At 40.6% G+C, this 24,521-nt stretch overlaps 2 protein-coding genes and 1 pseudogene across 11 annotated transcripts in view; 2 read left to right on the top strand and 1 right to left on the bottom strand.

The window, feature by feature from the left end:
* Positions 1 to 15,784, top strand: part of CRYZL1 (crystallin zeta like 1) — a 32,057-nt gene extending 16,273 nt beyond the window's left edge. For 2 of the 9 annotated variants that reach the window (XM_070252571.1, XM_023630086.2), the window contains 8 exons: positions 54 to 98; positions 1,279 to 1,347; positions 8,369 to 8,480; positions 10,253 to 10,351; positions 11,198 to 11,381; positions 12,121 to 12,226; positions 14,702 to 14,751; positions 15,273 to 15,784. In XM_070252571.1, coding sequence (XP_070108672.1) covers positions 54 to 98; positions 1,279 to 1,347; positions 8,369 to 8,480; positions 10,253 to 10,351; positions 11,198 to 11,381; positions 12,121 to 12,226; positions 14,702 to 14,751; positions 15,273 to 15,372 — 765 coding nt within the window. In that variant the 3' untranslated portion in view covers positions 15,373 to 15,784. Of the gene's footprint in view, positions 1 to 53; positions 99 to 1,278; positions 1,348 to 6,966; positions 7,101 to 8,368; positions 8,481 to 10,252; positions 10,352 to 11,197; positions 11,382 to 12,120; positions 12,227 to 14,684; positions 14,752 to 15,272 lie in introns of all 9 variants that reach the window. The other 7 variants (XR_011433020.1, XM_001497560.6, XM_023630083.2 and 4 more) reach the window with 7 other exon arrangements.
* Positions 15,785 to 16,397: 613 nt separating this feature from the next.
* DONSON (DNA replication fork stabilization factor DONSON) overlaps positions 16,398 to 24,521 on the top strand; it is a 27,986-nt gene continuing 19,862 nt past the window's right edge. For both annotated transcript variants that reach the window (XM_023630076.2, XM_023630075.2), the window contains exons 1-9: positions 16,398 to 16,758; positions 17,177 to 17,257; positions 17,924 to 18,127; positions 20,319 to 20,497; positions 21,083 to 21,261; positions 22,311 to 22,389; positions 22,501 to 22,605; positions 23,096 to 23,294; positions 24,078 to 24,290. In XM_023630076.2, coding sequence (XP_023485844.1) covers positions 16,465 to 16,758; positions 17,177 to 17,257; positions 17,924 to 18,127; positions 20,319 to 20,497; positions 21,083 to 21,261; positions 22,311 to 22,389; positions 22,501 to 22,605; positions 23,096 to 23,294; positions 24,078 to 24,290 — 1,533 coding nt within the window. In that variant the 5' untranslated portion in view covers positions 16,398 to 16,464. The remainder of the gene's footprint in view (positions 16,759 to 17,176; positions 17,258 to 17,923; positions 18,128 to 20,318; positions 20,498 to 21,082; positions 21,262 to 22,310; positions 22,390 to 22,500; positions 22,606 to 23,095; positions 23,295 to 24,077; positions 24,291 to 24,521) is intronic.
* On the bottom strand, positions 19,143 to 19,643 carry LOC111770794 (transmembrane protein 14C pseudogene; annotated as a pseudogene).

Genomic DNA, 24,521 nt, shown 5'->3' with positions numbered 1-24,521 from the left:
GAATAATTTTAATAATCTCATAATACTAATTATTAATTTTCTCCAATCTTTAGTTGGAAGCAAAGTATCATTCTTTCAACCAGATGATGAAGTCGTTGGTAAGTTACAGTTCATTGTCGTATTTCGAGTCATCTCTTTGACTGTCGTCTCTTCTTCCTCCGGACAATTATGAATGTTTGCTGTGAGCTCGCCTCATGTACTAGTACTTTCCCGATTTGGGGGAGTTTGATCTCAATAGCAGTACATTTAAAACTTTTCAGTATTTGACTATAGAACAATATCCTAGATAGAAAATGGCAGTAGTTATCACTGTGCTTGGTGCAGCCCTGTCCTGACAGGATCGCAGTCTAAGGCTAGACTGAAGACTAGAGAAAAGAAAAGGCACAGGTCGTCTGCTTGAAGACTCCTGGCTGACTTGGCCGTATAGGAGCGCCACTCTCCACCTCCAACTTGAATTTTACAGGGCTGCTCCCTGACTACTCCTGTAAAACTAAAAATTCACTGGAAACAATGTATTGATTTTTTAAAAATTTCATAGTTAATACTATTTTGCAAACGTTCATATTTATATTTGTATCCTAGGCAGTCACACAAACGTATATAAAGTATGACCTTCGTAGTAGTCTTTTGTGGTTACCATTTCTCTGTGGAAAATATTCATAAAAATATATTGGTATAAAATCAGATAATGTTTAACTTTATGGCATACTTGAAGCTGTTCAGATTTATAGGAAGGTTTTCATCAGTTTTTTATGGTATTGTTTGACTTGTGTATTTTCTCAGAGGATTTATTATTTCTGTCTTCCTTATCTTTATCTGGCCAAGAAGTCAGTGACACTATGATTCTTTTTGTAAGAGACCAAAAATAAAATCTGACTAGCTTGAGGGAAAATGAGATTTTATTGGAAGCATCCTGAGGTATGTTATAGAACCAAGCTGGGAAGGTAGCTGTGCATCAGGGACGATGTTAATGAGGAACCCAGGTGCCCCCAAGACTCTGGCTTGGCTCTGTACATCAGCCATCGTCTTTATCATCACTCAGAGGTGAAAGAAGGTGAAAAAGAAAGGAAGAAAGAGAAGGTACAGGGGATACAGTGTCCATGTCAGAGAGTAAACTATCCACTGCCCTCCATATTTCTGAAGTCTCTTCCCTCCCCACACTAGTAATTACTGGAATCTTTCTCAAAATGCCACTGAACAAAATTTGTTTACTGGAATCTCATTAGGATTGAATTCATTTTGAGGTTGTTTCCCTTAAGTTTCTCGTTTTAATTTCAGGAATTTTACCCCTGGATTCTGAGGACCCTGGACTTTGTGAAGTTGTCAGAGTACATGAGCATTACTTGGGTATGTGACAGTTCGGTCTCGTGGAGCTCAGTCAAGTCTTACTTCACTGATGTGTGGCCTTTAGTAACATTTTGATTGCTTTGCATCTACCATGAATGCTCATAGTAAATAACTGTTGGCTGGTCATGTGAATACTTCTGGCTTAGATTTGGTATCCATAAAATTCATATTCAGATTAAACAGTACATAGACCTTTAAGTTTCACTTACACTGCTCAGGGTAAGGAGTTCGAAGAGCAGTTTCTCCCTTGGCTCAGAAATTATATCCCTAATCAGAATTTTTTACATTTTATTCTTAGTTATTAATTGAAATTTAAAAATGTACAAAATCTAGACAACACAGTAGAATCTGAGACAGGAAAGAATCAACACTTGTCTTTGGTTTCTATTACTAATTACTCATATCTTTTGACTAGTGCTCAATTTAACTGAAAGGTTAATTTTTCTTACACTAATTTACTTCTTGAATATTTAAAACAAATATAAATATGTATATACAAACTTCCTGAAACCGTAGTGAAAAGATGCTACATCTCCCTAGTAATCAGAGAAAAACAAATTAAAACCCCTTAGAGATACCATTTTGTACCCACAAGACCACAAAGTTATAAAGTCTGACCATCCCAAGTGTAGGCAAGAGTGTGAAGCAACAGAACCTTTTCTGCACTGAGTGTAAATTGGTACAAATGCATTAGAAAACGATTTAGCATCATCTAATAAAGGTAATGATGTATATACCCCAGACCTAATAATTCTACTGGTAGTTTTGTACCTTACAGAAACTTATGTGCACCAGCACATGTACACAAGAGTTTATAATAGCGTGGTTGGTAATCATGGAATAAAAGTGGAGACAGCCCAAATGTTCATCACCAGGAAAATAGATAACTAAAGATAATCCTAGATAGTAATTCAACTCAGCAGTGAAAATGAATAAGTAACAGCCAAACATGTCGAGATGAATGAATCTCATAAACTGTATTGAGTGAAAAAAGCAAGTTGCAGAAGAATACAAACAGTGTGGTATCATTTATTTCTATAGAGTTCAAAAACCTACAAAATTAAGCATATCTTATTTAAGGATATAAAGAAAAGGTAGGGATGGAAAGTGAGGTGGAGGTTGGGCTGCCTTTGTTGGCACGGGAGTAGGATGTGAGCAGAGTAGAGCCACAGGACTGCAGTGGGACTGTCAGGCAGCTGTTTCTTGTGCCGGGATTCATGGTATTCTTCATGCCGTATCTATAGGTCAACATACATTCTTTTGTGTTCTTGAACTATTTCATTAAAATTTTTCCTAAATTTTTTCTTAAATGATATAATCCCTGATAAGACCTTAGGAACAGGGGCCAATAAGGATTTTGGACTATTAAACTAGTAAATTTATATATTTGAGTCCATACAGAAACTTGGACCAGACTAACAAATCTTTGGCAGTTCATTTCTAAAATTATAAGTTGTAAGTAATTTATATTTAAATTAATGACATTGACTATGTCTAAAATTTCCAAGTAATAGCATGTTATTTTATTAAAAATTAATTTCAAAAGTCAGTTTTCCAGAAATCTGAGGCTTCCCCTTTTTATATGTATATTAGGCCCGGATATGGAGCCAAGTATGTGTCTTCCTTGGAAAGATCAAGCTCACTTTCAAATACCATGCAGTGCAAGTCTCTGGTCCATAGCTGTCTTAATATTATACAATTTGAAAATTGAGGACCACCACTGGCTCCTTTATGGGAAACTATCCTATTTTCAACCCCAGGATTTCCTTGGGCCCTTATTGTCTCTGTGCTTTTGAGAACCTTGCAGACATGGAGTCAACTAAAACCTGTAGTTTTGAGGAGGTTGGAGTTTTGACTAAATCTCTTAAACTAAATTGTCATCGGAGGTTAGCTATTGAAAAAACAACCAACCAAAAAAGGCCCATTCCTTTAGGTATTGCTGAACACTGGAGAATATAAAATGGACCAGAAGGAGCAAAGCAAATTGGAACATCAAAGTTTCCTAGCTATAAAGCTTAAGCTAAAATGAGCAAACCACACAAATGACCTTTTATTTTCCTACAGATCAGGAGGATTGTAGTCCAAAAATCGAGCAACATATATAGCGAAAACAGTTCCAGATATTCCTTAAGAAAGAAAAATACAATAAAATGTTTCTTTAAAAGAGGCACTTTAAGTAAGACCACTAACTGTGTATGACCTTTAGGCAAGACCCTGGGCACATTCACTTTAGCCATAAACACGGATGCCAAACCAGATAACCTCTAAGCTCTGTTGCAACCCCAATATTTTGTGAAAGAGTAAATAATTTCAGTATGTCCCTGAAGATTTGCAGAGGGAAATACTCAGTTGATCACAACTCTAGTGTAGTTCCTTTGATTCTTTGGTGATTTATTTTTTAATGAAAAGTCACCATTCAGTCACCTTCAAATAAATCTGTTCTTTCACCACACCAAAGAATTAGGTTCCAAACAACTCCCCCTAAAATGTGGTATTGATCTTGTTGCAGAATAATAAAGATAGAGGTAAAAAGTTGAATAATTCTTCCAGCTCTTTTGTGCTTTCAGTTTTCCAGCCTTCTGTCAAACATAAAAATAATTTTATTTTTCATTCAAAATTTGGCACCCATTTTCAGCATTATTGCTTTGGACCTAAGGTATAAGGAATTGAGATGATGATTCTTGGGTTCTGATAACACTTTTATTATTGATCCATACATGGCTCTTTTGTTCATTTCATTAGTTTTTATAACATCATAAAACACTTGTGGGCCACCTGACACTAGAGCGGGGGCCCGACGTTAAACTACATCTCACCGTGCAATTTTAGCGCCTTTGCAGTCTTTTTATTATTATTAAAGATTTGAGGGGCTGGCCCCGTGGCCGAGTGGTTAAGTTCGTGCGCTCCGCTGCAGGCGGCCCAATGTTTCATTGGTTCGAATCCTGGGCGCGGACATGGCGCTGCTCATCAAACCACGCTGAGGCAGTGTCCCACATGCCACAACTAGAAGGACCCACAACGAAGAATATACAACTATGTACCGGGGGGCTTTGGGGAGGAAAAGGAAAAATAAAATCTTCGCAGTGCCATGTGTGCGCCTAGATTTCGAACTGGCAAAACCCTGGACCACCGAAGCAGAGTGCATGAACTTAACCACTCGGCCACGGGGCTGGCCCCCCTTTTTTTTTTTTTAAAGACTTTGCAGTCTTACATGAAGTTTTATTAGTATTTTTTTAAGGACTGCATGTTTGATTTTATTTAATTTTTTTTTGGATGAGGAAGATTGGCCCTAAGCTAACATATGTTGCCAGTCTTCCTCTTTTTGCTTGAGGAAGATTGGCCCTGAGCTAACATCTATGCCAGTCTTCCTCTATTTTGTATGTGGGATGCTGCGGCAGCATGTCTTGATGAGCAGTGTGTAGGTCTCTGCCGGGGATCTGAACTCATGAACCCCGGGCCACCAAAGCAGAGCACACAAAGTTAACCACTCCACCACCAGGGCAGCCCCCATGTTTGATTTTTTAATGAAAATGTAGGTAATCTCTATTATTATGATGGAAGACGTTCCCTAAACAATCCATATAAGTAAATGGTACATAGATGGAGCATGCATTGTTTGAGTAGATGTGCTTTAGAGTCAGACATTCAAACTTAGTAGTTCTGTGGCCTCAGACAAATGAATTAATTACCCTGAACCCCATTTCATAATCAATAAAATTGGGAGAATAGCTATCTTCAAGAGTTTGGTAAGGATGAAGTTCTAGGTATGGTATCGCCTGGTGCTTAGGATGTTTTACTGTTCAGTGCTCTGCTCGTCTGTCTGAATGTGCATCCTTGGCTGCTCTGTGTGCCCAGCAGATGGCACTAGTTATCGGTGAAGGCAGTGCTGACTGTCCTGTGCTACATCATCTGAATCCATTGCTGTTAGAGGAAGAGCATTGGAAAGAGCTGGGAAAGACTCTGAAAAGTGTTATAAGGGTGACTTTAGGTACAACAACAAAAGATTCCTTGTACTGTGAAAAACACACATTCAGCGTACAAAATTAAAAACAAAATGAATTAAAAATGAAATACTTAAAAATATTAAAGAGCGGGGCCGGCCCCATGGCACAGCAGTTAAGTTCACACGTTCCGCTTCGGTGGCCCAGGGTTTGCCATTTCAGATCCCGGGTGTGGACATGGCACCACTTGATGAGCCATGCTGTGGCAGGCGTCCCACATATAAAGTAGAGGAAGGTGGGCACGGATGTTAGCTCAGGGCCAGTCGTCCTCAGCAAAAAGAGGAGGGTTGGCAGCAGATGTTAGCTCAGGGCTAATCTTCCTCAAAAAAAGAAAAAAAAGATTGAAGAGCAACTTAATGGTCAGCTCTTTAAACTATATTAGGAGTTTGCATTTTGTTCCAAGTGCAGAGGAAAGCCATTGATGAACTGGAAAGAAAAGCCATAAAATTGAAAATAATATTTATAACACATAAACAAGCAAATGACTTATCTAGAATATATAAAAAAATTCCTATAAATTGATAAGAAAAAGATGAAACAATAGAAAAAATGATGAAACACTTGAACAGTCACTTCACAAAAGGAATTCCAGATGGCTGACACACAGAAAGATGCTCAACTTCATCAGTAGTGAGGGAAAGCAAATTAAAACCACAGTAAGAAACCATTTTACACCCACAGGATTGGTGAACGTGTACAATAATACCAAGAGGTGACAAGGACCTTCAGAGCCCCAGGAGCTCTAATAAACAGTGCTGTGGGAGAGCACAGTCGTGTCGCCAACTTTGGAAGCATGCAGTAAAGTCAAAGGTGGCACTCCCTTGGACCTGGGATTTCCACTCCTAAGGAAATACCCTAGAGAAAACCTGTGCATCAGTGTAACACTAGCTTTGATACAAGAGCATTCTTGGCAGCACTGTTTATAACGGTCAGAAACTAGAGACAACACAAATATTCCTCGATTGGAGGATGAATAACCAGACGAAGGTATTTTCACATCGTGGAATGCCATAAAACGACAAAAAGGAAAGCACTGCAGCCACATGTACAAGAAAGGGTGTGTCTTAAAAGCAAGATAGAGAAGAATGCATATGGTACAATTCCATTTAAATAAAGTTTAAAAACAGGCAAAACCAGATTATATTGTTTAGAAATGCATACATGAGTGATAAACTATGAAGGTGAATAAGAAATTAAGTTAGAATAGTGGTGGCCTCTGATGTCAATTATATCTAAAAAAAATGGTAGTTACTTCTGATGGGAGAGACAAGGCTGTCGGGGTGAGGGCTGTTCACTCTCGACCAGCGTGGTGATTACTTGTGTATTTGCTTTGTATTTATGCATCCAGCTGTACATTAGGTTTCATGTACTTTTCTGCATGTGTTTTTATTTCACAATAAAATCTTTAAAAAATGCACACACACTGGCTCCTGTGTTGAGAGTGGATTGTGCAGGGGCAAGAATGAAAGCAGGGAAACTAATTAGGTGAAAGATAATAGGAGTAGAGGCTTGGACCAGGGCCGGTGGTGGGAACGGAGATGGAGAGGATCAGACAGATTCAGGAGGCAGGACTGTTGGGACTTGCTAGCTGATTGTTTCCTCTTGTTGTCTGTGATAGTTCACAAACCAGAAAAAGTTACCTGGGCAGAAGCTGCTGGAACCATTCGGGATGGAGTACAAGCCTATACAGCTCTGCATTATCTTTCTCATCTCTCCCCTGGAAAATCAGTGCTGATAATGGATGGAGCAAGTGTAGGTGCTAATCGTTTTGTTAAGAAACAGACCAAAATACAGTAAACTTGGGGAGTGGGACATCCATTTGCTAATATAATTCTTTGCCAATAGCTTATTCATTGATTTCTTTACCAAACTCCCATTTTGTTAAAATAAGCAGCTTTTATCAATAGGAGATAAAAGTGACTTAGTGTGTTTCATTTCTTATTGCTTTGAGTCTGGTAGTGCATTAAAAAGCAGACAAGCCATTTTTTTCATGCCTGTTACACAAAGCGTAAAATAGCTCATGACATGTTTGCAGCCATACCCCAGAACTCCCTAGCAATTTTGTGTCATAACCCTCACACTTACACTCACGTTAATAAGTATTGCCTTTATAGATGGATCACACAAGATAAAAAGTGTGCTAATTTAAACATATTACATGTATCCTCAAAAAAACAGTTCAAATGGGCCAGCCCTGTGGTGTAGCAGTTAAGTTCCCATGTTCTGCCTCGGCAGCCTGGGGTTCACACGTTTGGATTCCGGATGCAGACCTAGCACCGCTGGTCAAGTCACACTGTGGCAGCGTCGCACATAAAATAGAGGAAGATTGGCACAGGTGTTAGCTCAGGGACAGTCTTCCTCACACACACACACACACACACACACACACACACACACACACACAGCAGTTCCAGACACTAAAAGAATACATAAAAATATATTACAATCTAAAAATGTTATACAACTTGGGGTGAGGTTATAGTTTTCTTTCTGGCTGTTGAACATGCTTTTTCCCCTGCTTTTCTTTGGAAAGAAGCAGAACTGTCTTCCGTGTTGACTTCAGCCTGATGTCTAACATCAGGATAGCAGTATTTCCCTGAAACGCAGCAAGAGGATGGAGCTTTTGAAGTGCTTTGATCTTCAAGGAGAGGTGGCTGGACTGGCCCATATATTATGTAATTAGTTTAGATCATGATGCTGACAAGGCCCTGAAAGGCTCGTTTTTCTCTTTCCAAGGCCATGTTTCTGAATGCGGCCCTCCATCTTGAGACTGTGCTGTGGCCAGCCTGGGTGAGAGCAGGTGGCACGCGCACCTTTTCCACCACCCCTTGTGAAGCAGAAGGTCAATCAAATGTTTGAACCTACTAAACTGGTCCATATCTTTTTCTTTTTTCTATCAGATAACATTTAAAAATATACTAAAGTGGCACAAAAGTAATTAGACTTTATTAAACAGCTTATAAATTAGATATGGCCTCTGCCCTGTATCTGTAAACCCGTTGTCTGTTTTTTCCACACAGGCACTTGGTACAATAGCTATTCAGTTAGCACACCACAGAGGAGCCAGAGTGATTTCAACAGCATGCAGCCTCGAAGACAAGCAGTACCTTGAAAGACTTCGGCCTTCTCTAGGTGGGTACTACTCCTCAACACAGGCTGTAACAGAAAATTTTGAAGGGGTAGCGCCTTAAAAACTGCACTTGTAAAACAAAGTGCAAAGTCCCAAATGAAAGTCACTTTTAAAATGTACTTAGTATTTGTGCTAAGTCCAAGTTTGTGATAGTTTTAATTTTTTAATCGTTGTTTAAACCTACATTTTTCAGTTTTTTTTCTTCTTTGCCCCATTGTTATCAACGTACCCATATGCATTAGGTGAACTTTGACACAGTTTAAAAATACCTGATAGCGCTTTGGTTTTCCTCAATAAATCCATATATTTTGCCTCACTTCTATGTTTCTCGACCTCTTTTGCCCAGTGGTGCACCTCTAAAGTTGTCGTTTTCTGTGATGCACCAGGAAGGGAGATGATGCACTTACACAGAAACACAGGTCAGACACGGTTTATGGTGAACAGGACATGGTGCGACTGGGGAGCTCTTGAATGGATTGAACCTATCTGAATGACAGTAAATAATGAAAGGAGGAAGAAAGTAGAGGCTGCCAAAAAGAAAAAAGGAGAGGAGAAAGACAGGAATGGAAAAACTAACAGAGAGAAAAGAGGCTGAGCGGAGTATAAGTGACGGGCAGGTAGGAAGGGAAGGCAGGCTCACTGAGTGTCAGTAGGAATGACGTCTCCTTGAGTCCTCCGCAAGCCTGTGTTGGCCAAGCAGGAAACAGCATCTAGAGAATTTAACTAGCTTGTCCGAGCATACACAACTAGAAGAAGGACTGGAATGGGCTTTGAACCCAGGCCTGTCTATCGTTAAAGCCGTGTTATTTCCATTGTTACCTTATGGTTCTGGCAGAGAGAACCAATAAATGGAAGGAAGGTTAAGGCAGGAGCTGGAGAAGGGAGGAAAATAGGGGAGAAAAGGAGAAAGGAGAGATTGAAGATGGAATAGAGACATTAGCCTGCCCTTCCTAGTGCCTCAGTGCCCTTTCCCTTGTGCCCTCCCCGCCCCCACCTCCGTCCTCCGAGTCTTGGGGGTCATACTGGACTACACCTTGAATCTTCAGCAGCTCTGGGAGGAATCCTCTTTAACAAGAAGTTGCTAAAAGATAGAAAAATAAAATTTAAACATGTCTTCATTTGCAGCTCAAATTCTGAAATTTTTTTTTATTCTCTCTGTGGTTTGTTCTATCAATATAATACTTTATAGCAACCAGTTAAAATTGGTTTAATTCTTACAAACTCTGCTGAAAACATTTTTTTTTCCTTCGGGATTTTTCTTCATTTGGGGGAGTAAGTGGGGGGGAGGGTAGAGGGGATTTCTGTGACTGAGAAAGGATAAAACAGCCTCTAATAGAGAAGTACCATATCATACAAATAGATTTTTGTACTTTTTAGCTCTGAAGTCTGTTAAGTCTGAAAATACTTAAGAAGTTGCTTAATCTTTCAGTCCCTGTCTCAATAAGAGTGTACCTCTGAGGCTTGTACATTCTCAGTTCTGGCGATATATCCTTTAGCTATGGAGAACAGTCCTGTCAACAGACCAGCTTTGGAACACATTAACCACAAAATCCTCATATTTTTATTTTATTGAATATAGCAGTCTCTTCATTTAAATTGATCCTTACCAATATTGGGTTAGATGAGAAACAGTATAACTTGGATTCAGTAATTGTTTGAACCACTTAAGTTATTTCAGAGAACAGATATTTATTTGCTTTGCTTTTTCTTTTTCTCTAATTTGTGTTGATCACATAGAGAACAGTACAGTTGCCTGACTTCCTGTCCTTTACAGCCCGAGTGATCGATCTATCTAATGGGAAAGCCCATGTTGCTGAAAGCTGCTTAGAAGAAACAGGTGGCCTGGGAGTAGATATTGTCCTAGATGCTGGAGGTGGGCACTTTACTAAATCAGTAGTCTCTGTCATTTCAGTGATGAGTGAATTTCAGGAAAAAAATAGCCAGGGAGTAATTATTAACATATTTATTGATGTTTAGGTTTGTTTTTGTTTTTTAACTTTTTTATTTAAATTGGAGCTTCATTTTATTCCCACTATAAACACTGTCTGGAAGAGAGAACATGCTTATCTTTTAAAGTATAAGTGTTGGGGGTTGGCCCAGTGGCATAGGGGTTAAGTTTGTGCACTTCACATGAGTGGCCTGGGGTTCTCGGGTTCAGATCCTGGGCATGGACCTGCACACCACTCATCAAGCCATGCTGTGGCAGCATCCCACATACAAAAATAGAGGAAGATTGGCACAGATGTTAGCTCAGCAACAATCTTCCTTGAGCAAAAAGAAAAAGCTTTCAGTGGAATGAATGTATACGTCATTAGTTTTTAAAATGGATGTTTCAACAATTACATCAAAATATCACTGTCTTGAGTCAGAATTCCTTAATCAGAAGTCAACTTTTCCCCAAATACTAAGCTATCAATGTTAGGATTAAAACTATCAGACTTAGTTATGTGTTATGTTACCTTGCCTGGTTTTCAAACGAAAATACACTTTTTATCTTTAGTTATTTGATGTATAATTAAATCTAAAGTAAATTTTATGAACAGTTTTAATGCAAAAAGTACATTTTAAAGTATCTGATTAAATTGTGCATTACCTTTTACTAAGAAAAATGCTTCCTCATTTCTACATTAAAAAGTAAAGAGAATAAATAAAATTTTTGTCAGATTATTATAAAATATATTTCTTCTCTCTCTTTCTTTTTAAACTATTCCCTTGTAAGTGAGATTATACAGCAAAGATGATGAACCAGCTGTAAAATTACAGCCACTGCCACATAAACATGATATCATCACACTCCTTGGTGTTGGAGGCCATTGGGTAACAACAGAAGAAAACCTGCAGGTACAGCATCACTTCTGCACCAAAAGGATGTCAGTAACAAAGAAGAATGCCTGTCTTTTGAGGCAAGATGTGGCTAAATTAGTATAAGTACTAAATTATACCCTACCTTTAAATAAATGTAGCTTTTTTTCTTTTTTTTTTTTACTTCAGCTACATGTCGGCTAAAATGTGGAAATAGTACCTAGTAGAAGAGTTCATTCAACTTTTCTTTAGTGGTTTGGAAGTAGTGACTTCTCAATATTTTAAAAGTATTTCAAATAAGATTTTTTTCTTAGGAACAAACATTACTGTTGACATATACTTAGCAAAATATTTCTGTATAAAGTTATGACAATTTCCCAATTATTCAAATTGGAATTTACTGTATCTGTGCATATATAGATTGTCTCCCAAGTTACATTTCCCAACAGAATTGAAATTAAATATTTTTGTCATGGTTGTTATGCAAATACCATAATTCTCATATACCAATCTTCATTGATTTTCCGACATCCTCCTGAAGGGGACCGGTAAGTAGCAGCCAGAAATCCCGCCCCCCCCCCACCCAAACACACACACACACACACACACACACACACACTACATCACATCTAGGTTGGCCTTGCATCTGACCTTACTGTTTCGTTTTGGATAATGACTTAGAAAAGAAGTATAGTTTACATATTGTTATTAAAGTTTGGCGATTATTTGCGATTTGGGTATTATATAGTTTGTGTAAAAGTTTTTCTGGCTCAAGATCCCAATCATCTTTCTGCTGTTAACCTCACAGTAACTGATCAGTCTTTGTGCATTCTATCCAAGTTGGATCCTCCAGATAGCCATTGCCTTTTCCTCAAGGGAGCAACGGTGGCTTTCCTTAACGATGAAGTTTGGAATTTGTCAAACGTACAACAGGGAAAATATCTTTATATCCTTTTTTTCTGCTGACTTGAGTTTCTTGCTTGAAATTTACCTTGTCATCATTAAGTTCTTTAATCATGATGATGATAAGTAATAATAATAGCTAACTTTCCTTGAGCATGCCAAACAATGTTCCAGGTGCTTTGTAGGTATTAATTTATTTAAACATTAAAGCAGCCCTGTGAGGTGTGAGTACTGATATCATCCCTATTTCACAGGTGAAGAAACTGAGGCACAGAAGGGTTAGTACATGCCCAGGGACACAGCTGGCAAGTGGCAGGACAAGAATCCTACCTAAGTAGTCGCACTGATTTCTTAATGGGAAGTAAATCATAAGATGGAAGATTTTGTTTCATTTTTAACCTGCCCTTATGGAAATTATATGTCACCTTAAGAGGGTGCATCCTTACTCCTATGATGGTGCCATTGTGCCACACATTTCAGAATACTTATCTAAATTAAAGAGTTTGTGGGGTGTATTTAAGGATATCAATGCTAAGAAAGCTTTATCAAACAAAGATGGGTTTGATTTTTTAAAATGGAAGTCATTAGGAGACGAATCTGGTGACTGAAGCAGAATCATTCCAGTTTTGGTAAAAGTAATGAAAAGTTTTCTTGAGAATATAAAAGCAGTTGTAAAAGAAAGGTCCCAAACCTGTTTAGAGCAGGGTCAACTGAAGAATAAACCTTTTATTTCTAGGATGATTGTTTTAAAGGCAGCAGCACTTGGTAAAATTGTTAATATATTGGATAAAAAGTAAGTTCTCGTTGCTTAATAGAGTATACTTATGCATGAAGAAAGAGACTGTCATAGCCTCACATTTGTCTCCAGTGCATAGCATACTTTAAGCTTGTTAAATGTGTGTAGTTATATATGTGTGATATGTGTAAAGGCCAGCCTCCTCTAGGAACAAGGACAGACTTAAGTTGGAGCTTTCAAATAGTAGTATTTAATTAGTATACTGCATATGTTCAGTTTTAAAGAGTACATTTCAAAACCAGAACATCCCCTTAATGTAGTGAATGTATGAGTTTAAAGTATTTGATTAAATATTTTCTTATTAAGTTTAGAAAATAGCCTTAGTTTTTAACTTTCTGAAAGAATTCTTTCAATTTCAATTTTAGGCAACTTAAAATGTCCAGTAACACTGTAATTTTCAAGAAGACCAAGGAGTGTTAGTAATAGAGAACACCATGTATTAAAAGTAACATTAGTTAGCATGTTTTGAATCTTACATGTCAGAAGCTAGGCTGGCTGCTTTGCCTATGTTACTTACCTTAATTTTCTCAACCAGCCCCCCACCCTTATCCCATGAGTACGTGATTTTAACCTATTTGACAAATCCATAGACCACATTGAAACATGACACATTTATATGAAATGATGTTAAATTTTCAAAAATCAGAAATACATGTTTTTTATGGATACACTTAAATATACTCTTGGCAATTTAATTACAAGGAGAGAGGCCGGCCCCGTGGCCAAGTGGTTAAGCTCACGCGCTGTGCTTCGGCGGCTCAGGGTTTTCCCAGTTTGGATCCTGGGCAAGGACGTAGCGCCACTCATCAAGCCATGCTGGGGCGGCGTCCCACATGCCACAACTAGAAGGACCTACAACTAACAATATGCAACTATGTACCAGGGGGCTTTGGGGAGAAAAAGGAAAAATAAAATCTTTAAAAAAAAAAAGTAGAGAATTTGCATAGTTGGAGTGAATCAGTATTCCTTAAGTTCTTTTTTAAAAATCCTTAAAATGGCTTATGGTCATCTTTTCTAACTTACAGTTTCTAAAGTCCTGAATCAAACTTTAGTCCTCACTTATGCAGACCCCCCTCAGGCGGTTCACACTTGTGCCGGTTGCTGCGTGTGATTTCACATGGAGATCTCCTTCCGATGGTGTGATTATATGCCATAAATCATTCTCCGCTGCTTGCAGTTACATAGACTCTCCGTCCTAACGTTATAATTTCAGTTAAATGACTAGATTTTTTCCTAATTTCACACTGTCTTTTGGTTCTCTTAGTGACATATGTCACACACACAGTTTATTAACTCCCCTGCACACAAATTTGAGCCTATCCTGAGCCAGGTTCGTAAATAAATGTGCCCCTAAAGTAATGCTAAAATTGTTTATAACTAACAGTACCATACATAGTGCTGACGTGGAAACCTGACACCATTGCATTACCATCCATTTGGGATGACACTGGTCATTAGGTAGACAGGCATCAGGCTTGTTTCCTTCATCACTTGTCCTTAGAAGTGTAGGCTCTATATGGCACCACCTCTGAAATCAGATCCCCATTTCCCTGTTTTAGAGGTAAACTTGAGAGCTTACAGAGGTTTTGTAACTTAAATTTTGAATTTCTGAGAGTGCTAAACTTAAAAAAAAAAAAAGTGACCTGCCTAGCATCTTCTGCTTATTGAATGGTTTTATTTCATCCTCTCTCCTTGACGTTCCCACCTTAACCATCTTTCCAGCTACGTATCTTAAAAGATGTGATGGAGAAGTTATCAGCTGGTGTTTTTAGGTATGCTAAGTAAATCATTGTTCTTGTTTGTATTTCTGTTCTCAAAGCAATAAGGCAGGCATTTCCATGTTTATTTCAGCTTTCACAGTACACCTGTTGCCTCCATAGTTTATTCTTTTGTTTAGATAAATAGCTGCTCTTTAATGTTTCTCAAATTGTATTTTTGTGGTGCACCAGTAAGTACACCCAAAGGTACAAGTGGCTTGTGAGGTTGCCTTACTCCACCCCTTACTGTACCTCACGCCTCCTAAAGCAACTCGAAATAACCTGTAGCTTGAGAAGAGGGAAAAGTATAATTTTTTTTAAGTGGGATCTTTTTATCAAAAGGGGGGGGTGGATGAAGTAGGCATTTTTTCCCCTTCAAAATTTAACCACTTCTAACAGTGGAAATATTAATGGACAAGTTTGTTTAAATTATTTAAAGTAGTAGAATTGAGCTCTAGCAATTGTCAGCTACTGTCCTATATGTTCTACTCATCTTTATGTTGACCTGACATTTCTAATAATTTATTCTTCCTCAGGCCTCAGTTGGATGAACCCATTCCACTATATGAGGCAAAAGTTTCCATGGAAGTTGTTCAGAAAAACCAAGGAAGAAAAAAGCAAGTTGTTCAATTTTAATTTTATTTCTCTGACCTCAGTTGGATGAACCCATTCCAGTATTTGAAGCTGGAGTTTCCTCGGAAATTGTACAGAAAAGTCAAGGAAGATAAAAGCAAGTTCCATTTTTAAACATGTTTTCCTGCTGAAACAAGATGCTCAGAGTTATTTGAAGTATTTGAAAAATTATTGTACGAACGGGTCAAGACAATTCTGTAATTAACATCTAAAGGGAATGTTCTGAGCGCCTTTTTAGTTATTGTTTCTATACATTTGGCTCTGTTACAACATTGTTTCCATGAAGAAACTGCTTTCAGCAAAAGCCACGCTACTCTTGATAAAGCTGTCTTTTGCTATCTGAAAATAACGTTATTACTTTTGTATCAACTCCATTCTCAACACCCCTTAACAAGTCTTTGCTGTCGTAATTTAATCATATGAGTATATTTTCACTTCTCTATGGATCTAGCCCATAGACACACAGCGTTTTCAAGTATTCATTCACTCCAGGGTTTCCCGCGGATCAACCAGGAGCATCCCAGTAACGCCCTTTGGGCCGCGCTGCTTGCACGGAGGGCTGCAATGGCGAAGCCCGGCAGGGGGGCGGGGGCTGCGCTTGCATAACCGCGTGCTGAATCCCTGCCAGGGTTCTCTATTGGGGGAAGGGGGAGGAGGCCCAGGCCCTTCTCCTCCCCTGTGGACATCGCCACTGCCGTCTGGCCACTGATGGAAGCAGCAGCTCGCCTGTGACATTTCTTTTCCATCTAGGCCGCACGCCCGCGCTCATCGCACCCCTGATGCGGTTTTAAATACCGGTCAGCTATTTCCGTACTCAAGAGGGGACTGCACACCGGTGCCCTTGACCGCGTGCTTCCCAGCAACTTAGCACCCGGCGACCTGACCACGGCCAAGGACCCGGCCGGAGAGCCAGGGCGGCGCCTCCCGCACTCGGGCCAGCTGGCGGCGGCGGCGGCGGCCCTGCAGCAGCGCAGCCGGGGCGGGGCCTCGAGAGCGGCCTGCGGCGCACGCGCCCCGCGCGCCTGGGGGCGGGGCCGGCGCGCGCGGGAAGCGCTTGCGGGCGGCCGCTCGGCCCGTGAGCCCGCGCCGCGCGTCATGGCCCTCTCGGTGCCCGGCTACTCGCCCAGTTTCAAAAGGCCGCCCGAGACGTTGCGGCTCCGGCGGAAAAGGGCCCGGAGCCGTGGGGCCCCTTCGCGGCCCGAGCCGGCGCCCCGCCGCGCCGCCCTGGAGGCCGGGTTGCCCCTCCGTCCCTTCCCGGCGGCGGCGGGCAGAGGCGGCGGCCCGGCCGCGGCCCCCAGGAACCCCTTCGCCCGCCTGGACAACCGGCCGCGGGCCGCCGCCGAGCCCCCCGGGGAACCGGCCCGCGGCCAGCAGGAGGCGCCGGGCCCGGTGAGTGTCTCGGCGCTCGGCAGCCGCGGGCTCGGGGCTCCGGCCGCGGAGAGAGCTGGCGCTGGGCGCGGCCCTCTTGGGGAGAGGCCGGCCAAGACCGCCGGACGCCCTGGCACCCCTCCTGGAGGGCGGCTGCCGGCGGAAGCAGGAGCCCCTTTCCGTGGCGTTCAGGGCCCCCGCTCCCGCGCGCAGAATCACTGGGAGCGAGGAGCGGGGAGCACTCCGGGGTCGGGGTCTGCCAGCGTGTCTCACCCAGGGCCCCTCGATCCTCCGATGGGGGACCCACACGTCAGTCGCTAGACGCGCAGCCCCTGGCCTCCCCGCGGCTGCGGCGGCAGCTCCGACGGCCCGCGCGGGGAGCAAGCGTATGCACACTCCAGGGCGCGCCGATGACAAAGGACCGTGCTTTTAACCCCAGCTTTTAGGTGCTAATCAAGAGAATGACTTGCCGTGGGAAGAGAAGTTTCCTGAAGGAACAGCCGCTCCTGAATCGCTGCAGGTAGTACTGGCGAGTGTCCTGAGCGCGCGCGCCCTGCGGCGGGAGTGCGCGCTTCCCCGAAGCGGGTTGCTCCGAAAGGGGTTTCGCAGAGAGCCCCGGGCCTCGGACGGCGCGGGGATGCTCACAACGGCGCCAACGCCAGCGTGAGCGAGCGTGCGGGGCCCCCTCGGCCTCCGGCGGGCGACGCTGCCCCCTGCGGGGAGTGCGACCCCAGCTCTGCGCGCGGCGCCAGCCCCGCAGGCTCGGCCGAGCTCCTCGCCCAGTCTTCCACCGGGTCCTCGCACCCCCTTCCCGGCGCCGCTGCCCGCCGAGCCCCCCGGTGCCACCCGCTCCGCTCCGCGCCCCGGGGACTCGTGTCTGCTGGGTGAAGGAGGGCCGCAGTGTCCTAAGGGAGCAGGCGGGAAGCGCCCGCAGACCCCCGGCCTTCCAGAAGTGCCCTTCCCGGGGGCTGTGGAAAGTACTTCCCCCTCCCCAGAGACACAACCGCTGTTGACGCTTCAGCACAGCCCCTTCCAGCCTTTTGCACACTGTGTAGTTTATTTTCAATGTTGTTTATTAGACAGTTCATAAAATTTTGACCTTTTAGTTATGGGTAATGTTACTTAGATTTGAAAGTCTTTTTTCCTTGTTACTCTACTAATTTTTGTGTCCTTTGTTTTCTAAAAGACTCCACACGTATCATCCTCCGAGTCTGATATCCTGTCCTCAGGAAGTACTGAGTTACCTGTGGACTGGAGCATTAAAACTCGCCTCCTTTTCACCTCTTCTCAGCCCTTTACCTGGGCGGATCACTTGAAGGCCCAGGAAGAGGCTCAGGGTGTCGTCCAGCATTGCAGAGCGACAGAAGTTACTTTGCCTCCAAGTATACAGGTAATTCTGAAGGAAACTAGCTACGTCTTAAAGTAACAAACTAAGTGTAAAATGTACTGCTCTGCAAAGTATCAGAGATATTTCTTTTCACTAATTGTTCAACTAAACCATTCTTTTCTAAGGCCTTTTGAAAAAGATAATACAAGGAAAAGAAATGAAAAGCAATCGAGTAGGATTGCAAAGGCAGATTGGTTATTTTACTGATTTTCTCACATTTAATGTATACTCTACCTTTTTTTTTTAATTGTGGTCTTAATAGCTTGTACCGTAGTGAAATTTCGGTTGTACCTTATTATTTGTCAAACACCATGTAAATGTGCCCCTTCACCCCTTGTGCCCACCCGCCACCCCTCTTCCCCCGGGAACCACTAATTTGTTCTCTTTGTCCTAGTTTGTTTATCCTCCACAGATGATGAAATCATATGGTGTGTGTCTTTCTCTGTCTAGCTTATTTCGCTTAACACGATGCCCTCAAGGCCCATCCATGTAGTTGTGAATGGGACGATTTCATCTTTTTTTAATGGCTGAGTAGTATGTTTGCACCACATCTTTATCCACTCATCAGTCACTGGGCACTTGGGTTGCTTCTACGTCTTGGCTATTGTGAATAATGCTGCCATGAACATAGGGGTGTATGAGTCTCTTTGAATGGTTGATTTCAAGTTCTTTGGGTAAAGACACAGTAGTGGGATGGCTGGCTCATAGGGTATTTCTATTTTTAATTTTTTTTTAGATTATATTCCACTTTTTTTTATAGTAAACTTTATTTTCATTGATATTTCATTTAACATTATTTCAGAGTAGGGCTGTGCTCTAAGATGAGCAAAAGAACAGATATGCTAAATCTCATCAGATTTTTTTACACTGTCCCTTTGAGTAGGGTATGGATTTTCAGGACCCCCAACATTGATACCTAACTTTTTACCCCTTGTGATTTTACCTACAGACACAGAAAGAAGAGATAACATCAACCAACAAGAATCAAACTGTGTGAGGGTATTAGAATAATAAGCTCTTGTGTTATACATTACACACCTCTTTAGGATTGTAATGATAATGATTTTTTTTCCCTGCAAAGTTCAGTGCCTTCTTTTTTTTAAGTAAGACATGATAATACATGAAAATCCTGCACTTACTTCTCTTAATACACTAGGAATAGTGGACGTTTTAAAATTCTTTGAGTCCAAGCTGGGACATGAGTATGATTGATGGGGTCTACTGAACACACTAATTCCAAGTTTGACAGCCGTCAGCAAACTGGCACCCGCGATTCTCATTCCCATAATGCCAGCCAAGGTTCCAGATGTAGCTAGGAAACCCCAGATGTTCCTCTGATCCTGAGACAGCTGATAAGCACCCAGGCCTGCTAACCCACCGAAGAGGAGCCCAGCGGCCAGGGATGGGACACTACCTGCTTTTGCATAGCCAGTGATCCCACCAGAAGCAACCAGTGCTGCATAGCCAAAGCCAATCCAGTGTAAAGGCACTAGCGGGCTGGAGTCCTTCTGCATTGTTCTCTTTCACCCTGTGCAAACAGAAGACGACACTAGGCCTGCACCGAACCGCTTTCCAGAAGGTCTCCGCAGGTCGACCGGGGTGTGCCAGCAGCAGGGCCTATACTCTACTTTTTTAAATGCACTAATTCTTGCTACCTAGGTGATGGTTAGTTGTAAATTTAGTAGAGTTAATGAGTTAGAATGGTTTTAGAGAAGTGTAATTGCGTTACTTTCAGGTTTAGCCCATCAGCTCAAACTAGGCTAAAAGGAATTAGGTAGAGGCCGTAGCACATCTCTTTCTTCAGTAGATCAGGATGATTTGTGATCCACATTATCAATTTTTACTGGCTACTTTTGAAACAGTGTCGTCAGGGGAGCGGAGTTGAACATAGCGTTACCTACACACACACCCCCCAGAAAAATATGGTCATTGTTCTTCAGGATGGTAGAGACAGGAGAATGTTCCCATCTGTGTTTAAGTGTGTATTCTGATGTTTGGTTTAACAGACTGCCATTGCTGACAAGAAAGGTTTTTTCAAACAAAAAACCCATTTTAGCCCATCTTAACAGTTAACACTTTCCTGTAGGAAGCAGTGAAGATTGTGAGAATAAGTTTGGTATATTCAGTGTCTTTTTAATGAAATTTTGTACTTCTAATGGGGCAGAAACTGTCCACTATCATCTCTGGATTTTAGGATCCCAAACTCTGCACTGAGCTCCGCCGTGCCTTCCAGCAGAGCCTTGTCTATTGGCTCCACCCTGCCTTTCCGTGGCTGCCGCTCTTCCCTCGTATCGGAGCAGACAGAAAAATGGCTGGAAAGGCAAGCCCTTGGTCAGCTGATGAAGCCCTGCAAGACATTTTAATGAGTGACTGGTAAGATTGGTAAAAATCTGTGCAATCGAGTGAATTTTCATTTTAGCAGTATTCTCTTTTTTTATTATTTATAAGATGTGGAAATGTACAGCGAGAGAAGGATTTCTCTGTCCTTCTGAATTATTTTACCTAAACTCTTAATAAGTAGCATTTAAATTGTTTACTTTTTAAGCTGTTGTTCGCTCTTCATGCGGTCGTGGAATGTGTTTAAGCATTTGATAAGTATATATAGACAGAATTCTTTAATGTTACTCCTTGTCAATGGCTGCTTCCTGTCTCATCAGCAGAAGCTGCTCAGAGAAAGCAACCAATTATCAATTAAATTTTGTTTAAAGAAAAAATGGTTAGTGTTTAAGTGGTAAACACTACTTGTTAAAGTATTTAGAAGTCATCAAGTCCCATGACCAATTTTAGCCTTTAAAGCCAAGCTGTATGAAACGGCAAAAATTCAAACCATTATCTCTAGTGTTTGTGTTGTGTTTTAAATCAGGCGAGTATCAAACTGAATTATACAAAATTAAATTTTAGATTTTGAATTAAATGTTTAATAATACCTAAATAAAATAAAATTTTTTTGCTTCCTAGGTCTGTGAGCTTCACTTCTCTATATAATCTGCTGAAGACAAAACTTTGCCCCTATTTTTATGTTTGTACCTATCAGTTTACTATCCTGTTCCGTGCAGCAGGATTAGCAGGAAATGATGTAATCACAGCTCTCATATCTCCTACAACTAGAGGTTTAAGAGAAGCTATGAAAAATGAAGGTAAGGGGCCAGCCTGGTAGCGTAGTGGTTAAGTTTGTGGTGCTCCACTTGGGCAGCCCGGGCTGGCAGGTTCAGATCCCGGCACAGACCTGTCACTCCTCAAGCCGTGCTCCGGTGGTGACCCATATACAAAAAATAGAAGAAGATGGGCATAGATGTTAGCTCAGAGCCAATCTTCCTCACACACACACACACACACACACACAAAAAGGAGGTAAACCTTAGGTTAAAAATGAGAATACCACACTAGATAATAGACACTTTACTTAAAAGCTAAAATTTGAATTCTTTTAACAGTTGAATTGTCTTCTACGAGTTTTACCTATATTATTTTAAGAAATGTTTATTTCTTCACTTCTGATTTTTTCCAGCAGTCATTTAAACTGCCCCTTATACATAGCTTTAAGTTAATAGTGTTCCCTTCTCTGATCTCTAAACACGTGTTGGCCTGGAAAGTCCAAATCTGAATATACTCCGCTAGAAATTTCTTGAGAGTGCAAATTACTTATCCCCTTTAAATAACATAATTTTCTTTTTTTTTATTGTGGTAACATTGGTTTATAACATTATATAAATTACAGGTGTTCATCATTATATATTTCGACTTCTGTGTAGATTACATCATGTTCACCACCCAAAGACTAATTACAATCCGTCACCACACACATGTGCCTAATCACCCCTTTTGGCCTCCTCCCTCCCAACAGTAATTTTCAAACTGGGTCAACTCATTAGTGGATCATGAAATCTATTTAGTGGGCTCAGTCAGCACTTTTTAAAAAAATGAAATCGAGTAGAATATACTTTATGAAAGAGTACCACATGTAGTAAGTGTATGTATTGCTTCCTGAACTTTTTGTTTCAAGGAGGGTGTGTGTGTGTGTATATTGTGGGTTGCTGTCAGGAAAGCTTGAAAACTACTGCCTCAATAGATCAAGTGTGAAAATTCACATTTTCAAATTTCATACTCTCTGACACTGGGCACTCCTTTTAAATTCTTTTAGATTACATTAGAGAAAACTCAGTTACCTTTTTCTTTCCTCATGTAGGTATTGAATTTTCTCTGCCTTTAATAAAAGAAAATGGCCAGGAGAAGAAAGCATCCAGAACAAGCTTGGGACATGAGGAGTATGTGATTAAAGTAACCTTTTACATCATCCTGTGACTTAACTCAGTGAAACAGTTTTGTAGAGAAAACAGCTTTATGAAGTGGGGACTCTAACTATGGCCATTTCCTAGGGAGCAAGCAATGAGTGATGAGGATGAAGAAGAAAGTTTCTCTTGGCTGGAAGAGATGGGTGTGCAAGATAAAATTAAAAAACCAGATATACTCTCCATCAGGCTGTATCCTTTCAGTTCTTATTAACTAGAATTGATTTTCATTGAATTAAGTTAACGAGCAATGTAATACTGTCTGGTAATTTTATTTGACTATAATCTTAAATGATCTTAAGATCATATTAAAACTAATTCTCCATTTTGACATTAAATAACAAACTCCTAAGTACCAATAAACTGTCAACAGTTATTATTAAACTGTTTTTTTTAAAGTGAAGTGATTCCATTTTGGTTAAGTTTATGGGCCGAACGGAACATATTTTTGACTAGAGAAGAAATCAGTTTTTTTAGGTGTCAATTTACAGCAAATTCAGATGGTCAAAGAGAAATCATTTTGATTCAAACAGATGCCTTATAATTGTAGTGAAGAGGGGTGGTAAGAACATTTCCAGTTTGGAATGGGGATAAAATGGTCCCATGTGATTCAGAATCAAGATACCTGCTTTTCCCAATGGTTGGGATTTGCTTTTGCAGTTTCCTTGATTGTCATCTTCAGGCGTAAAGAGAAACATGAAGTACAAATGGACCACAGACCTGAGTCTGTTGTGCTGGTGAAGGGAATGAATACCTTTACGTTGCTAAATTTTCTGATTAACTGTAAGAGTTTAATTGCTACCTCAGGTCCACAGGCAGGACTTCCACCGACCCTCTTATCCCCCATAGCTTTCCGAGGTGCCACAATGCAAATGCTTAAGGTAAGAAAAAGAAAAAAGAAATTCTACACTGTTTCTCATAACCAAGCTTTAAGTACTTTTCCTCTTTGGATAGGGTAAATTCCTGATTTGTTTTTAATAACTCCTAGCATTTTTACATGGAGCGTATTTTGTTTTTGCTTTCCTCCCAGTAAAAAAGTTCTTATATAAAGTTCTATCAAAGGAATTAAATGACAGTATATGAATTATATGAAATGTTTGAATTATATGAAAAAAATTTATTAAATTGGCAACAGAATCATTTTGATGTTAATTTCCCTTTTCGCCATAGGAAAAGTTGCTTAATCTCATTTTGTCTCATTTCTTAACCAATGAAAGAACATAGCCAAGAATATTGTTAAATTATAGGAGATCTCAAAAAGTGGATCATGGATAAGTCAAAAAAATAACTGTATATCCACATTGTTGGAAAAAATCCTATGTGTAAATACAAAATATATACTGCATGTTAATAGCAGTAGAATTTTGTTTTCCCAGTATCCTGCGTTGAAAGTGTATTACTAAATCATAAAAGGATACCAATACCATATGAGAAAACTATAATAGCTTTAAACTGATAATCTCATAATTTGGAGGAGAGGATGCTGGAGACTATTTATTAAACATTTCTACTCATATAACATTCTTTTGACGTCTTATGAACTACCTTTGTTCCGTAACTATTAAAGGGAGGAAAATCTAAATGAAAAGCTAGTGAACACATTTTTTGTTAGGGACAAAAGCTCAAGAAATGGTGACCATAAATTTCTTTAAATCTTTTCAAAGGCACGAAGTGTAAATGTGAAGACACAAGCTCTTTCCGGATACAAAGATCAATTTAGTTTGGAGATTACAGGTCCTGTCATGCCTCATTCTCTACATTCTGTGACCATGCTACTCAAATCTTCACAGAGTGGGTCGTTTTCTGCAGGACTGTATACACATGAGCCAACTGCTGTATTTAATATCTGCCCACCAGTGACAGAAGTACAAGATAAGGTAAGTATACAGCTATAAATTGATTATTTGTAGCTAGTTTCCTCAAACTAGATGGAGAAAATAAGTGATTTGTGATGAGCCAAACTCATGTTTCAAGTTATTAAATGGTACTACTTAATTTTATCAATTATAATTACTAGAGGAAGGGATATGTCTGTATGTTGTTTTTGTAAGGTAAATTTTATGAATTCAGGCTATTGTACTCAACAGTGACTAAAGAACTTCCCAAAC

This window comes from Equus caballus, chromosome 26 (assembly GCF_041296265.1).
Source record: "Equus caballus isolate H_3958 breed thoroughbred chromosome 26, TB-T2T, whole genome shotgun sequence".
In the NCBI taxonomy this organism is placed as follows: Eukaryota; Metazoa; Chordata; class Mammalia; order Perissodactyla; family Equidae; genus Equus; species Equus caballus.
This window is presented reverse-complemented; position numbering and strand designations above follow the sequence as displayed.